The sequence below is a fragment of the Solanum dulcamara genome, chromosome 9 (assembly GCF_947179165.1).
Source record: "Solanum dulcamara chromosome 9, daSolDulc1.2, whole genome shotgun sequence".
Taxonomy (NCBI): Eukaryota; Viridiplantae; Streptophyta; class Magnoliopsida; order Solanales; family Solanaceae; genus Solanum; species Solanum dulcamara.
This window is the reverse complement of record NC_077245.1, coordinates 23,087,179-23,103,311: the sequence shown is the minus strand read 5'-3', so window position 1 is coordinate 23,103,311 and position 16,133 is coordinate 23,087,179. Positions and strand designations below refer to the sequence as shown.

The 16,133-nt window shown below is 34.3% G+C and overlaps 2 protein-coding genes across 2 annotated transcripts; one reads left to right on the top strand and one right to left on the bottom strand.

Annotated features, from left to right (window-relative positions):
• Window positions 1–1,131: 1,131 nt before the first annotated feature.
• LOC129903049 (uncharacterized) lies at window positions 1,132–12,508 on the bottom strand. Its single transcript, XM_055978528.1, has 2 exons — window positions 12,166–12,508; window positions 1,132–1,582 (listed from the first exon to the last, which is right to left on the bottom strand). Exons 1-2 carry the CDS (start codon window positions 12,467–12,469, stop codon window positions 1,527–1,529), a joined length of 360 nt encoding a protein of 119 aa, XP_055834503.1. The 5' UTR covers window positions 12,470–12,508; the 3' UTR covers window positions 1,132–1,526.
• LOC129903048 (uncharacterized) lies at window positions 7,767–9,433 on the top strand. Its single transcript, XM_055978527.1, has 2 exons — window positions 7,767–9,176; window positions 9,257–9,433. The coding sequence occupies exons 1-2, from the start codon at window positions 8,819–8,821 to the stop codon at window positions 9,406–9,408; spliced, it is 510 nt and encodes a 169-aa protein (XP_055834502.1). The 5' UTR covers window positions 7,767–8,818; the 3' UTR covers window positions 9,409–9,433.
• Window positions 12,509–16,133: the final 3,625 nt, after the last annotated feature.

Here is a 16,133-nt window from a genome sequence, read left to right as displayed (position 1 = left end):
CTAAAGGACTCTTCATTTTCCCACCAAACTTCATGTTCACTGATCGGTTAAGAAAACCCTAATTGGTCTTATTTCACTAATTTTGGGAGACAACTCCAATTGGTCAGATTTCAAAGTGATTTTGAGTTTTTTGTTGAATATATCATCGAAAATTGCAGACAATTTTAGAGTTTAATTTAGTGAAGTAAGTTTTATAGTGTTCCCACATTGACATAGCACATTTGCAGTGTAAGAAGAAGAAATCGATGAGGAAGATAACTTCGACATTGGTACTTGATGATGAATAAATCGATGAAGCAGAGAGATATTTGATGAGCAACACAAAAAATTTTGTAAGGAAGAAGAGAAAGAAAAGAGAAAGAGGGGGAAAATTAGGGTTATAAAAGGAAGAAGAAAACCGTTGTATGAGAATACGCCACATGCACTCAAGCGGCGTGAGAACACGTTTTGTGCCATGCCAGGCAAGTATGTTAAAAAGGTATAAATTATGGATTGTTCAGAGGTTCAATAAGAAGACGGCGTAGTTAAGGGCCTAAGAGGAAAAACGGAACAAGTTCAAGCGCTTATTTATGTATTCAGACTAAATAATACTTGCACAACTAATACCTACATAACTAATAGCAGCTATGTTTGCTTAATTAGGTAATTTTTCCTTGTTTTATAGCCACCTTAGAGGTACAAAATTTGATCACAACAACAATCATACCTTAATCCCAAATAAGTTGAGGTAGACCATACGGTCACTATATAAAATCTAAACAAGTCGATTCTTCAGCAGCGATTAAGAAACTCCCATCATATTGCCAACTTACCTAGAATAACAATGCGCAATCTGTAGTGGAACCAATCAAACATCCAAATGCAACAACTTATTAAGTTCACTGCAGTTCGCATCTCTATGCAAATAAAAGAAGGTAGACACTAGACATCAAAAGGAAGCACATGTTCTTCGCGTAGCTCTAATATGTTAATAAAAATTATTCCTAGAAACCTCACCAACCTTATTCAGAGCACAGCAACAATAACTTCTCTCCTATGCCCATATCTAATGCTGCGGCAAAGTAAATCTAAGGAAAAGGCTATCATTTCCAGGAAATGTCCCGCAAGTATTCTGGTCCAACAAAAATAATATGAAGATGAATTTTGCACCGCTTTTACATTCGCGAGACAAGCCAATTCATAAGAGTTTTCAACTTGACAGTTAATATACTTGGTTGATTAATAGTGAAACGCAGCTCATGGCACAGTCCCAGGAATAAAGTAGAAAAGTGGAGCAACATCAAATAATACCACAAATTAAACTTGGACCTCGACCTCCTTACTGACTGCACGTGAGAGGAGAGGGAAACAAACCGTTGTAAATCACTAAATTCCTAGAAAAAACTCAGAATTACACCACTATCCCCCCTTACGATCAGCTTCCCATTCTACTAACTGAAGCATGATAGTTCGCAGATCTTAGTGGCCACTTGTTATTTTGCCAGTAAACAACTTGCTTCTTCATAAACAAGCTACAACAATGATTTTTAGACAATAAATGCTGGTGCAGGTGATTTTCCATCTCCTTTTTGAGCATCTCCACCTGCATGTTTGTGACGAAAAGCAATGAGAAGCAATACAACTAGCACCTTCCCTTCCATAGCACTTATACACTATGTGTGTGTGTGTGTGTGTGCAGGGGCAGATGAGTGGGGGGGGGGGGGGATTATATTCCCTTCAATGGGTTATGAAATACAAGATGTTCACTGAATAATAAGTTATTTCCACCAAGACAAATTCAGATATTCAAGGATGCGTCAAAGTATTTTGCATTCATGATAAAATTTATGAAAATTGACCCACAACTTTTTTTCCATAACCAAGAAAACCGAGTTCCAATAGACCTAACACATCACAAGCTACGAACTTACCACTAGACCAAAGCCCTAGGGGCAATTGACCCACCACTTCTTATTCTAAAATAAAAAAATCCTGTCTAATTCACTAATTCGTGGGAACATACAGAATTTGCTCTTTCCCTATTCTTGATCTAAAAATAACGAAGGCCACAAGCAGCAGCTTCTTGGACTGGGCCACCAGCTTGAGGCTGTTCTTGATGATGGACTTCAGCAATGGTAGTTTAACTCGATTTTGGTTCATTACCAATTTCATATTAAGAACTCGTCTATATATATATATATATAAGTAACAAACGGATTTTAACAATGGGAACAAAATAAAGTTATTTCCGGGCAGTTACAAAAGATTGTGTCAGATGAAGTCCTATTCAAAGTTGTATGGTTTTCAAAGTCAATCACAAAATGCCAGCTGTGGTTATTTGACATCAACCAGTGCAAAAGGAGCTCGAGAAGGATAAGACATGACTAAAGGTAGATCTAAGGCAAAAACAAGGTCAAGGGCCTGTTTACATCACCTTCTTGAAAGGGACACTAGCATCTCATGCCCTTAAGGCCAATCTTTTATTCTGCTTCTTAAAAAAACATAGTTCAACCTTTCAAGTGCTAGCATCACTAGAATCGATGTCTCAGTCCACCAATTCTACCTCAGGAGCCATCTTTGAGTTGACTTCCTGGTGTGTTTTACCCCATTTTTTCCCTTTTCTTTTCTACCTAAAATATCATATGTGAAGAATAACATGGAACTTCTGCTATGGACAGAAAATTTCATGTATTACTTCCTGTAAATTTACAAGTTTAGGACTTCAGTTTATACTTGGTCTCTGACATAATAAGTTTGATAGTCAAAAGCTAAAGCCCTCCAGGAATCAATATTAGGGAGATGTACACAACTCTTTCTTCTCTCTCAGAGAAGTTCTATGCAGATTATACCTAAATTTTGCCTCTGTCGTACAAGCGAGATCATTACTTCTTCTTAGACTGGGAAGGAATACCCCAAGAAAACATATTATCCAGAATTTCCCAACAAACCAGTCACTGTTGGACAAAGAGAAAAAAAGAACTTTACAACCTCTGAATCATTTCGATTGAGGCCACTAATGGGGGTCTTTCTGCTAGGATTGCCTTGTAAGAGAAGCTTGCATCAACTGAATATTTACTCATAGATTTTTATCTTGGCTTGCTCAAAGTCACTGATTTCTGGCTCAAATCCAACTACCTTTTCACTTTAAAAGTCAACGTACAATACCATAGTTCTTTATTTATCATATAAAAAGATTAGCACATGATCTCCTAAAATACATAAAAGAGAAAAATAGAACTAAATATAGTTTCACAATCTCAAACTCTTAAAGAGGGGATATTTTACAAGTGGCTACAAGAATTTTGATCAACAAAGTCACAATATCTAAATCTAATCAGAACTACACCTAGTCTGAGAAAACAAAAGAACAGAAGGTTCTTTTTTTATAACCAAGTAATCCCCAGGGGTCAATGATGCATGGTTTGGAACTTGGTGGACAATGAGCTCGCCCCTCTACCATTCCCCACAGTTTGAAATTGGCAGGATCTCATAAAGTGATAGGCTGGTTTTACATTGATAAATTTTACACCTTTAGCTAAGGATTTAAGTAATAAATATTTGAGTACAGGCAAACTTGGGGAGGAACTCTTTCAAGATACATAATTAATAAAAGGCAATAGTCTACACACCACGTTCTGGAAAGATGGTTAAACAACACAATCCTCAAGGATGAATTTCCCAACATTTTTCAAATCTCTAGTGAGCCAAATTCCACCTCTCAGAATAAAGAAGGCAACACCTGCAACCTTCTTTTCAAAAGGAATCTCCAGGCTGGAAGGTTACAGATTGAATTTGCAGGCAACAATTAAGTTAAGATGGGGCAGTGCAAATGATGGCAGGTACTCAGTTAAAGCAGGTTATGCAAACTCGTGCAACAAATGATTTTGACGACTGGCCATGGAAGTCTAAGCTGCCCAAAGAAAATTAAATGTTTCTGCTGGACAGCCCTTTATGAAGCATGCCTCACCCAAGACAATCTCGAGAAAAGGAACATCCAAATAGTCAACGGATGCTACATGTGTCAACAGGAGATAGAAACCAACAGTAACTTATTCCTCCACTTCAAAATTGCTGGTACATATGGACATGGTGCTTGTTCTACTCTATTTTTGGTCTTAGTTGTGCAATGCCACAGATCATTTAAGAGGCCTATGAAGGTTGGAGTAGTTGGAAAGTTGATAAGGCCATCAAGGAAACTGGAAATGATACCTGCAAGTACTTTTTGGTGTATCTGGACAAAGAGGAACAGAAAGATGTTTTGATGGTTAATAAACTCCAAATTATTCCTTCAAGGCTAAATGGTTGATGTTTCTATTTATGTGGAAAAATACTTCTCTGGTAGATTACCCTGAAACCTTTTTGAATTTTGTTAGCTCCCTAACACTAGCATAGTTTTTATGTAATGCAACTAACAATGTTTTTTTGCTCTTCTACAATCTGTAATTTTTTGCATCTTCTTGATGCCAGTAATGAAATCTATTATTACTTCATCAAAATTATTTGAGGCATTCCAAGGATATTTTTTCATGTAGTACTTTATTACATTTTGCAAATAAGGTATGAATTTAATAACCCGTTGCAGGAACAAAATATTGGGAGATCTTCACAACCTTTTCTTTTCTCCTAAATTCTACCATTCACTAGGACTGAGAATCTGATCATTAATAGGGAGAACTTAATCCACATCCTATCTTCAACATTATAAAACCCAAGAACTCCCCATTCACATGATCATATGCGTTCTCAAGGTGTAATTTCCACAAGATCTCCAACTTCTCCTATCTCCTCTGGAGCCAACCACTCTATTAAGTGCATGTGTTAACATGTTAGGATGTTCCTACTAGACGTTTTTTGAGGAACTTTATCCTAAGGATGGTACAATTCTCATTTACGACACTTATGTTTCTGTTAGGAGAGCTTTTCTTCTTTAAAATACTGGCTTTGTAGACCATTGAGCCAATTTTCTAGCAGGGAATTTGGACTCTTCTCAATGAACCTCCATAGTTTATAGGCAATGTCTACCTTTCTGGTGTTTAAAGTTTTATGAGGAGTCTAGCCCCATGATGAATCTTGTTTTTCTCTTTTTCTTTATAATGGTGGTGTTCAGGCCAATTAGTGCACAACTTTACTACCACAGGGTACATGCTGCCCACCAGCACAAGTATCAAATAACTCTGCCAACGAAGTTGTTTTTTGTCATTGCTGGAACTTGAACCCTGCTCCCGAGGTTTCCACCCACTTCATAAAATACAAGACTACAATCTTGGATGCTATGATGATTCTTCTTGTTTGTTCTTGTTGAGTCAGGATTCTCAAATATCTTGTGTCAGTTGAAATATCGAAAAGGTAAGAGACTGCCCTATTTTTACTTATCGTCCACCTATTGCTAATGTTTCCATGATTGTCAGTAGCTAGAAACATAATTTCGCATACAAGACATGATTTCTCTATTGATGAAGCTAGGCTTAATCACCGAAGTGGATGATCACCAAAGACTGTCTAAGAGAATTGTAAAATGTGAAGGAGAATAGGAAGGAGGGAGAGGGAAAGAGAAGAGGATAAGAGGAGGGATTATCAAGATTTTGTTAGATTCCCAGTGGTCCGATTCTAGAGCGAAGCAAAAGTATAACCAGTATAAAATAATACTATAAAGATTAACATAATAAGTTGAGTATGGGTTTTTATTATTTCAAAAATGAAAACATTGAGCAGAGGTAATACTACAAAATTTCCAAGGGATGTTCTATGGAGGTGTCTGGAGGCTAAAGGTGTCCCGATGGTTTATATTAGGGCGATAAAGGACATGTATGCTGGAGCCAAGACACGGGTTAGGACGGTGGGAGGTGACTCAGAGCATTTTCTTGTTGAGATGGGACTACATCAGGGATCTATGCCGAGGCCTTTACTTTTTGCCGTGGTGATGGATGAGCTGACAAGGTCTATTCAGGAGGAGGCTCCATGGTGTATTCTATTTGTGGACGACATAGTTTTGATTGATGAGGCTCCGAACAGAATTAATGATAGGTTGGAGGTTTGGAGATAAACGCTGGAGTCCAAAGGGATCAGATTGAGCAGAACCAAAATAGAACACTTGGAGTGCAAATTTAGTGCTGCAATGGATGAAGAGGGCAAGAAAATGAGGCTTGTAACTCAACCTATTCCCAAATCAGAAAGCTTTAAATATCTTGGATCCATCACCCAGAGTAGTGGGGACATCGATGATGATGTCACGCACCGCATTGGAACAGTGTGGATGAAATGTAGGCTTGCCTCTGGAGTCCTGTGTGATAAGAAAGTACCACCTAAACTTAAAGGTAAGTTCTACAGAATCAGTGTTGTGAAAAAGCGCTAAAGCGCTCGCTTTAAGCGTGAAGCGAAGCGAGGCGAGGCACTAGCGCTTCAATACCGTGAAGCGAAGCGAAAACAGAAAAACGTGCGCTTCATGGAAGAAGCGAGAAGCGCGCTTCATGTCGAAGCGAGAAAAAAGCGCGCTTATTTGTTAAAAGCGGCACTAGGGTTTATTTTAAAAGAACAAATCTGTAAACTTACAATTAATTATTCCAAGCTCCTGTGACTTCTTCGAGACTTCATCAGTTCAAACTTCAACCAGGTTAGTTTTTCTTCTCTTCTTCTTTTCTTCTCTTCTCTTCTTCTCTTCTTCTCTTCTTCTCTTCTTCTCTTTCTCTTTCTCTTTCTATTTTTATTTCTATTCAGCTTCTGCCGCTGTGACTCTTTTTCTCTTCATCACTTCTTCTCATCTTCTTTTTCTGTTTCTATCCAGCAGTGCAGTTCTGCGCAGCTGCTGGTATGTTTTGGCCCTTTTTTTTTTGATTTGGGTTCTCAGTGGACCTCTGTTTTGTTAAGCTATGCTCTGTTTTTTATATCTGTATCATGATTTTCTTTTTCTCATAAATCATTTTATCATATAATATTAATTAATTTGTTGAGCTAAAAAATTTGGTTGAATTTTTTATAGTGATTTTATTACACAAAACAAGGGCTGCTTTATTACACAAAACAAGGGCTGCTTTATTACCCACTGCAGCTGCTTTATTTTTTTTAATACTACTGCAGCTGTTTTATTAGGCTAGTGGGCTGGTGATATGAAGTGGAGAATGGTTATTGGATGTTTAATTAACTGCATAAAGGGAATTTATCAAAAAGTGGAGCCCATATAGACCACTTTCATGGCCAATTTTTGACTTAAAACCCACTGCAGCAGGCCAGCAGCTTTATTATTTTTTTTTTAATTTTGCTCAGCTGCTCTATTACTGCTTTATTAATTTTGCTGCCATCTGTCAACTGCTCTATTATTGTTTTGACAATTTGACTTGTGTGACTGAATTATTATTCTATTTTTTCTTTGTAGTAAGTTGTATTTTCTTAATGGCACAAAAAAAGGATCCAGCTTGGGCATATGGAATTGCCATGGGAAGTAACACAAAAATCAAATGTGTTTTTTGTGATATAACACATAATGGCGGAATATTTCGTCACAAGAAGCATCTTATTGGTGGTTATAAAGATGTTAAAGTGTGTCCAAAGGTCCCGAATAGTGTGAAGGAAGAAATAAAGGAGTATTTTACGGAAAAAAATGAATTTAAAACTCAAATGAATCCTGAAGCATCCATGGTTAATCTTGTTGATAATGATGAAATGGATGATGAAGTTGAAGTGAATATGCCAATGGGACCTCCCTCAAAGAAGAAACCTTCAACTAGTGAAAGTGGGTCATCCACCGCTAGCAATGTCAAAGGTCCTCTTAATCTCTATTTCTCGCAAAAACCAAATGAAAAGAGAAAAGGTGGACCTATTGATCTAGAGGCTTCTAGCAAGATTTTACGGGATCGTGCTGTATCTGCTTTTGCTAGGTGGATGTATGATGCAGGATTGCCTTTCAATTGTGTTAACTACACCGAAAGTTTTGGTGAATTCATTGAGGCCGTAGGCCAATATGGCCCTGGAATGAAGCCCCCTACCTATCATGAGGTAAGAGTTCCTTGTTTAAAAAAAGAGGTGGAAAAGACAAACAAAATTGTAGAAGATCATAAGGTTCAATGGAAAACGTATGGTTGTTCCATTATAATGGATAAATGGACAGCAAGGAATGGGAAAATGATCATCAATGTTTTGGTGAATTCTCCAAAAGGGAGTGTGTTTCTTGAATCTCATGATGCTAGTGACTCTCCTACTGATTCTAATAAGATGTTTAACTTGTTTGAGAAGACTATCTTGAAAATAGGCAAGGAAAATGTGGTACAAGTTGTGACCGATAACGCAAGTGAGAACAAAAAAGCGGGTGACATGTTGAAGGGAGTGTTCCCGCATATTTTCTGGACTCCTTGTGCTGCTCATTGTATCAACTTGATGTTTGGTGACATTTTCAAAGAGGCCACGTATTCTACAGGTGAACTTGAATCTTGATATTTAATGTTCTTTTTTAATCTTCATGTTAGTTTTCTTACTTATTAACTATTAAATTTTTTTGAATAGTTTTTGGTAAGGCTGTTAAGATACATTCTTATATCAGTCAAAGGGCACTGTTGTTGAATATGATGAGGAGATACACAAAGCAAAGAAACTTGGTAAAACCTGCTAAGACAAGATTCGCAACAGCTTTTTTGACATTGCATAGTTTTTATATGCAAAAGAAAAATCTGAAAACCTTGTTTATGTCCACTGAATGGAATGAGAGTGTCTATGCAAAGGAAACTCTTGGGAAAGAAGTTGCGAGACACATCATCAGTCCATATTTCTGGAATGACACTGTTCAAGCACTTAGAGTTGGTGGTCCTTTAATTAATGTACTTCGTATGGTGGATGGGGAGAAAAACCACCAATGGGCTACATTTATGAAGCCATGGATAGGGCCAAAGAAAGTATTGAAAAGGCATTCAATTATGATGACAGGAAATATATGAATGTTTTCAAAATCATTGATGCAAGGTGGACGGATCAACTTCATCAACCTTTACATGCAGCTGGACATATTTTGAACCCGGGGCTCTATTATAAAAATAATGAGATGAAGACTTTAACTGAAGAAGTGTGGTTGGGATATCATGCATGTGTTGAGAGGATGATCCTAGATAAAACTTTGCAAGACAAAATAGGGGATGAGCTTGGTGTGTACATGAAAGCTGATGGGCTACTTGGAATTGAGTCGGCCATTAGAGCTAGAACCTTAAGGTCACCAGGTGAGCATTTCAACATTTAACTATTAGAGCTTTAACTTTTAAGTTATTACATATTAACTTTTAAAATAATTCTTCTACAGTTGAATGGTGGATGCAATATGGTCATAATGTCCCAAACTTGCAACAATTTGCTATTAGAGTGCAAAGTTTAACTTGTAGCTCATCCGGTTGCGAGAGAAATTGGAGCGTGTATGAACATGTGAGAACCTATATTACGTTATTACTAAATTAAATGATATCTTAGTTGTCCAAAGTCCTCTCATTAATTACTTTCTACATATTCTATGCAAATTCATACAAAAAAGAGAAACAGACTTGAGTTAAAACGCCTGAATGATCTAGTGTTCATCAAATATAATAGAACGTTGGTGCGTCGCTACAATGCTCGCAATACCATTGATCCAATTTTGTTGGATAATATTGATGATGCAAATGAATGGTTAACTGGAGCACCCCAAAATCATGAAGATGAAGAAGTATATGAAGGAGAAGGTCTCACTTATGGTGAAGTTGCTACGGCTAGTGGTGTGGAGGAGAATATTTATGGTTTTAGGGGGAGTACTTTAAGGGGCAAGGAAAAAAGAGTAGCTACAGGTTCAAGTTCATGTTCAAAATCAAATAGAAGTAGAACTCTTGTTGATGAGTCCTCCGATGAGGAAGAAGATGAGGACCAAGTAGAAGTAGAACCCTTGTTGATGGCACTTCAAGAGTTTGAGGATCTTGTTGAAGAATAGGATTTTGCTCTCTTTGTGATTTGGTTATGCATTTGCTTTATATGTTGTTACTTATGAGGATTATTGACTATCTAGTTACTTTTTAATCTAAGTCTTTTGAGTTCTTGATTATTTATCTATGCATATTTTATATTTTATATTTTTATACTAAATAGCGCTTTTTCTGAAAAAAGCATGCGCTTCGCTTCACGCTTCTCGCTTCTGTGAAGCGAGCCCCCATCGCTTTTTTCCGCTTCTCGCTTCTCAAAACACTGTACAGAATGGTGGTTAAACCAGCGTTGTTATATGGAGTGGAGTGCTGGCCAGTAAAGAACTCTCATGTTCAGAAGATGCATGTTGCGGAGATAAGAATGCTGAAATGGATGTCTAGACATACTAGGAGTGATAAGATTAGGAATGAGGTTATTCGGGAGAAGGTGAGAATGGCATCTGTGGCAGACAAGATAAGAGAAGCGAGACTGAGATGGTTTGGACACGTGCAGAGGAAGGGTGTCGATGCCCCAGTTAGGAGGTGCGAGCGGTTGGAGTTAGGGATTATGCTGAGGGGTATGGGTAGACCGAAAAAGTATTGGAGAGAGGTGATTAGACAAGATATGGCGCTACTTCATATCACCGAGGACATGACCTTAGATAGAAATAAGTGGAGGTCACGGATTAGGGTAGAAGGCTAGTTGGGATAGAATGGTATGTTGTCGTGTGTCGGCTTAGGGGGGTCATAGGTCTAGGCGTACCTTTATAGTTGTGTTATTATTGTATTTAATTATCACATTACTTTGTTATCGTTATTGTTCTTGTCTTGGAAAATTTGCATCACTTTTTTTGCCATTATGCTATATATATTGTTTGTTTTCCTTCCTTACTTGGGATTGTGACTTTTGAGTCGAGGGTCTTTCGGAAACAGCCTCTCTATCTCCATGAGGTAGTGGTAAGGTCCGCGTACATTTTACCCTCTCCAGACCTCACTTATGGGATTTCATTGGGTATGTTGCATTGCATTGCAATAGCCTAATCACTTTACTTGGTAATTTTTACCAATTTTTGCAGAAACATTACTTCAATTATCATTTCATTATTTACACGATTAGTGTGTTTACTAGTGTATCATAAAAGCTTGAAGAATTTTGCTTCCCAGCATTTTGATTTTTGAAGGAATGAAAGTACAGGGAAAATCTACTTCAATAAATACAAAAGGAACAACAAAAGTAGCATATGATGAAACATGATAAGGGCGGACATAGATAACGCTGCAAGAGCAAGCGAAAGATCAATTAATGGAATGAACAACATTCGCTCCTAATAGTCTAATACAATTATAAGGAAATGATGCATTTAATTTTTATTATTTGATGAAGTAATAAATTTCATTAGAAAAAGGCAAAAGCTTGCCCGCATACAATAAGTATACCAAAAGTAGAAAACTTACAAGAGGACATGGTTTTCTACAAATAAAACCCACTCATCTATACATGTAGAAATGATACACTTGTAAATGCATCTGGTTTTTTATTTCTTCTATGACATTTCATTCTACCATCATAGATCTTTGATTGTTTGTAGCAAAAGACTATATCGATAGGGGCTACGACACTGGCTGAGCACTTGCTTCTCCAGCTCTTGCACCCATATAATTTTAAGTAATCACATTTCAATAAAGCAAACTAGGCTTCATCAAGCTGAGGTTTCTGTGCTGCTATGTTCACAGTGCTTTCAATAACTAGCGCACGTCTAAACCTTGCTATATCTTGGGTAAACCTCTAAGTGCCAACTGTCAACATCACATTTAGGTGAATATAATAACAGCCACAGGACCAAATGAGTACTTGTATCCTACTTGATCTAATACAGAAATTCAATAATCCGCTGAACCCTTTGAAGCAGCAAAACTGGGGCACGGAAAATGGAAACCCCATCAGTTTCTTATTTCCAGTAACCAACCTAATCTCAATACCTCAAATTTGTGATCGTGATTTATCTAGCAGGTTGCCGCAGCAAAATTATGGGAGGTAAAACCTCAAAACCCTAACAACGTACTAAACCTAACCACTTCAAATTCCTTACAGCCGCTATTTCTCTAATAAGTGACCATTTTTCTAGAGCAAAATACAGAAGAATCATTCATACCCAAATTCAAAACAAGCCAAACCCACAAAATCAATTTCAAACCAACTAATTTGTGCAATTCCAGAGACCCCAAATGCTATAACTCAAGCAAAAACATCCCCGCGGATAGAGAAAGAAAAGGAGAAAATTCATACCAGAAGAAGATGTGGTGGTTTGGACTTCTCCATAGATGGTTTTAAGCTTGGAGAGTGGAATAAGGGAGTTGGGTAAAGCAGCTTCAGCAAAAAGCTGCTGCTTCCAATCCCACATAGCCTTCTTCATAGCTTTATTAGAATTGAGCAAAGAGTCCTTTTCTGCCTCAAGAACTTCCATATTCTTTTGTTGCTGCACTGATCTCATACATAGCAACCCAAATGCACTCAATAACACCACGTTCAACACTTTGTTGCTGTTTAGCGCTTTGCTAACTGCGTCGCCGACTTTGCTTGCCCACTCCATCCCCAACCGATATGCTATGCCCCAACACTCTTTTCTTTGTTTTAGCCTGCTTTTCATTAATTTGTTTATTTATTTAAAAAAGAATAACCATTTTCCTTTTTTGATAAAATTTTAATTATATTAAAGGCTATAAGATTAAAAAATATTTTGGTACATTTTACATAACTTTAATTTAGGATCAAAAGATGAAAAAATATTTTTTATTTTCTTAAACTCCGTATCAAATCAAACTAGATCAATATCATTTTTCTAATTAAATTATTTTGCACATGCCTCAATTTCTTGATTACTTAAAATTTATTATTTCTTATATTTAAAAATAGATTTAATAACTATATTTTCTCAACAACAATAAAAATCTAGACATGATATTCATTCAGATGGAAAAGACTACCAAGAAAGGTCCAAATGGTGGGTGTTGGAGGTGAAACTAGCTTGGTTAAATATATTAATTTCATAAAAGAGGAGAAAAAATTGTCAAAAAGGATATGTATGAAGTAGACATACACCAGGGTGTGAACAATTGCATTCCCTACGTCTTATTCACGTGATATTGTTTGATTTGATATGAAATTTAAGAAGCAAAAAAATTTAAAAGTATAATCTAAACAAGTCATAGATATTTGTGTGACTACAAATCATCTCATTAAGAATAAAATAGATATTTTAAAGTTAAATTATTACTAATATAATAATATGTCATTTTTTTAAGATTGACTGGGGAAAAAAAATGTGTCACATAAATTAAGACATAAAAAATAAGAGATATTAAAGTTTTTTTTAATAATCCAAGGTAACACAAGGATCGACAATAAGCTCATACATATATATCCTACTTAAGGATGAATTAATCAACACAACATAAGAAAATAGGTGTTATTATATATGTTATTTGTTGATTATATTAATATAATTAACAAAATTAATGAACCAAAAGTTTGAACTATGGAGAAGCACCCTAGAAAGTAAAAATGTTAGGATCAGCATAAAAAGAGTGAAATTGAGTTGAGGGTAAATAGAATTGTGATGCCTAAATACGCATAATTTAGATATCTGAGTTAATGATTTTAGAGAAGTAGGCTCATTGTATAAAAACGTCATAGATAACTGAAATGAAAAAGTGCTATCAGGGTGTTATGTAGAAAGAAAATGTTTGTCAAAGTAAACAGCAAGTTTTATAAAATAGTTATAAGAGTTCGCTTGAATTGATTGAATTTAAGTAGCTTTAAAGATCCAAGTACCAAAAAATACTTTTTAAATATTAGATTTAATTTATATTCGATACAAATAATTACTTATAAAAAAAAATACATTAATCCAAGCAAATCAATTGTTATGCCAAGAACAATAAGTTAGGCAACCTCAATTTAGCACTTAGCTTAAAAATTACTCTAATTTTATCAAACACTCAAAAAAAATATAAAGACCTTTTTACTTAAATAATGTATTATATTACTTTAATTATTAATTATGAATTATAGTACTACTTTTATTCTTACCGAAAATAGTCTTACTTTTTTTTTTAACCAAAACTAAATAAATACATATATAATATATTTCTATCACAATTTTGATATAGTAACACATACACTAATTTAAATAGTATTTGAATATTAAGAATATAGGTATAATACACTTTTAACATCATTAATAAGAGGAAAAAAAAATAAACAACAATTGTTTACATTTTGAATTCAATATATTACACATATTAGAGACATGGTTCAATGCAAGTGGTGAATATTACTAAAATATTTTTAAATTTAAATATTTTATTAGTATTATGTGTGAATTTCAAATATTTTCAGTGCTATTTAAATTAGTTTACGTTGTTAGAAAAATATTATATTTATTTGTTCTGGAATAGCAACTATCGAATTCGTAATAATGTATAATATTTATTTTGAATCATATTACAACTATTTTTTATACTTAATACGATTTTAATACAACTTTAATACAGTTTTTCAGAGCTTCACCTCTTCTTCTCCGGTGAATTATCACCCTAGAAAGTAAAAATGTTAGGATCAGCATAAAAAGAGTGAAATTGAGTTGAGGGTAAATAGAATTGTGATGCCTAAATACGCATAATTTAGATATCTGAGTTAATGATTTTAGAGAAGTAGGCTCATTGTATAAAAACGTCATAGATAACTGAAATGAAAAAGTGCTATCAGGGTGTTATGTAGAAAGAAAATGTTTGTCAAAGTAAACAGCAAGTTTTATAAAATAGTTATAAGAGTTCGCTTGAATTGATTGAATTTAAGTAGCTTTAAAGATCCAAGTACCAAAAAATACTTTTTAAATATTAGATTTAATTTATATTCGATACAAATAATTACTTATAAAAAAAAATACATTAATCCAAGCAAATCAATTGTTATGCCAAGAACAATAAGTTAGGCAACCTCAATTTAGCACTTAGCTTAAAAATTACTCTAATTTTATCAAACACTCAAAAAAAATATAAAGACCTTTTTACTTAAATAATGTATTATATTACTTTAATTATTAATTATGAATTATAGTACTACTTTTATTCTTACCGAAAATAGTCTTACTTTTTTTTTTAACCAAAACTAAATAAATACATATATAATATATTTCTATCACAATTTTGATATAGTAACACATACACTAATTTAAATAGTATTTGAATATTAAGAATATAGGTATAATACACTTTTAACATCATTAATAAGAGGAAAAAAAAATAAACAACAATTGTTTACATTTTGAATTCAATATATTACACATATTAGAGACATGGTTCAATGCAAGTGGTGAATATTACTAAAATATTTTTAAATTTAAATATTTTATTAGTATTATGTGTGAATTTCAAATATTTTCAGTGCTATTTAAATTAGTTTACGTTGTTAGAAAAATATTATATTTATTTGTTCTGGAATAGCAACTATCGAATTCGTAATAATGTATAATATTTATTTTGAATCATATTACAACTATTTTTTATACTTAATACGATTTTAATACAACTTTAATACAGTTTTTCAGAGCTTCACCTCTTCTTCTCCGGTGAATTATCACCCTAGAAAGTAAAAATGTTAGGATCAGCATAAAAAGAGTGAAATTGAGTTGAGGGTAAATAGAATTGTGATGCCTAAATACGCATAATTTAGATATCTGAGTTAATGATTTTAGAGAAGTAGGCTCATTGTATAAAAACGTCATAGATAACTGAAATGAAAAAGTGCTATCAGGGTGTTATGTAGAAAGAAAATGTTTGTCAAAGTAAACAGCAAGTTTTATAAAATAGTTATAAGAGTTCGCTTGAATTGATTGAATTTAAGTAGCTTTAAAGATCCAAGTACCAAAAAATACTTTTTAAATATTAGATTTAATTTATATTCGATACAAATAATTACTTATAAAAAAAAATACATTAATCCAAGCAAATCAATTGTTATGCCAAGAACAATAAGTTAGGCAACCTCAATTTAGCACTTAGCTTAAAAATTACTCTAATTTTATCAAACACTCAAAAAAAATATAAAGACCTTTTTACTTAAATAATGTATTATATTACTTTAATTATTAATTATGAATTATAGTACTACTTTTATTCTTACCGAAAATAGTCTTACTTTTTTTTTTAACCAAAACTAAATAAATACATATATAATATATTTCTATCACAATT

Excerpts from the sequence above, each read along its gene's own strand:
- LOC129903048 (XM_055978527.1), top strand. The coding sequence starts at position 8,819 with ATGGGCTACATTTATGAAGCCATGGATAGGGCCAAAGAAAGTATTGAA. Across the intron at positions 9,177-9,256 it reads TAGAACCTTAAGGTCACCAG|TTGAATGGTGGATGCAATAT; the intron begins GTGAGCATTTCA and ends ATTCTTCTACAG.
- LOC129903049 (XM_055978528.1), bottom strand. The coding sequence starts at position 12,469 with ATGGAGTGGGCAAGCAAAGTCGGCGACGCAGTTAGCAAAGCGCTAAAC. Across the intron at positions 1,583-12,165 it reads AACCACCACATCTTCTTCTG|GTGGAGATGCTCAAAAAGGA; the intron begins GTATGAATTTTC and ends ACAAACATGCAG.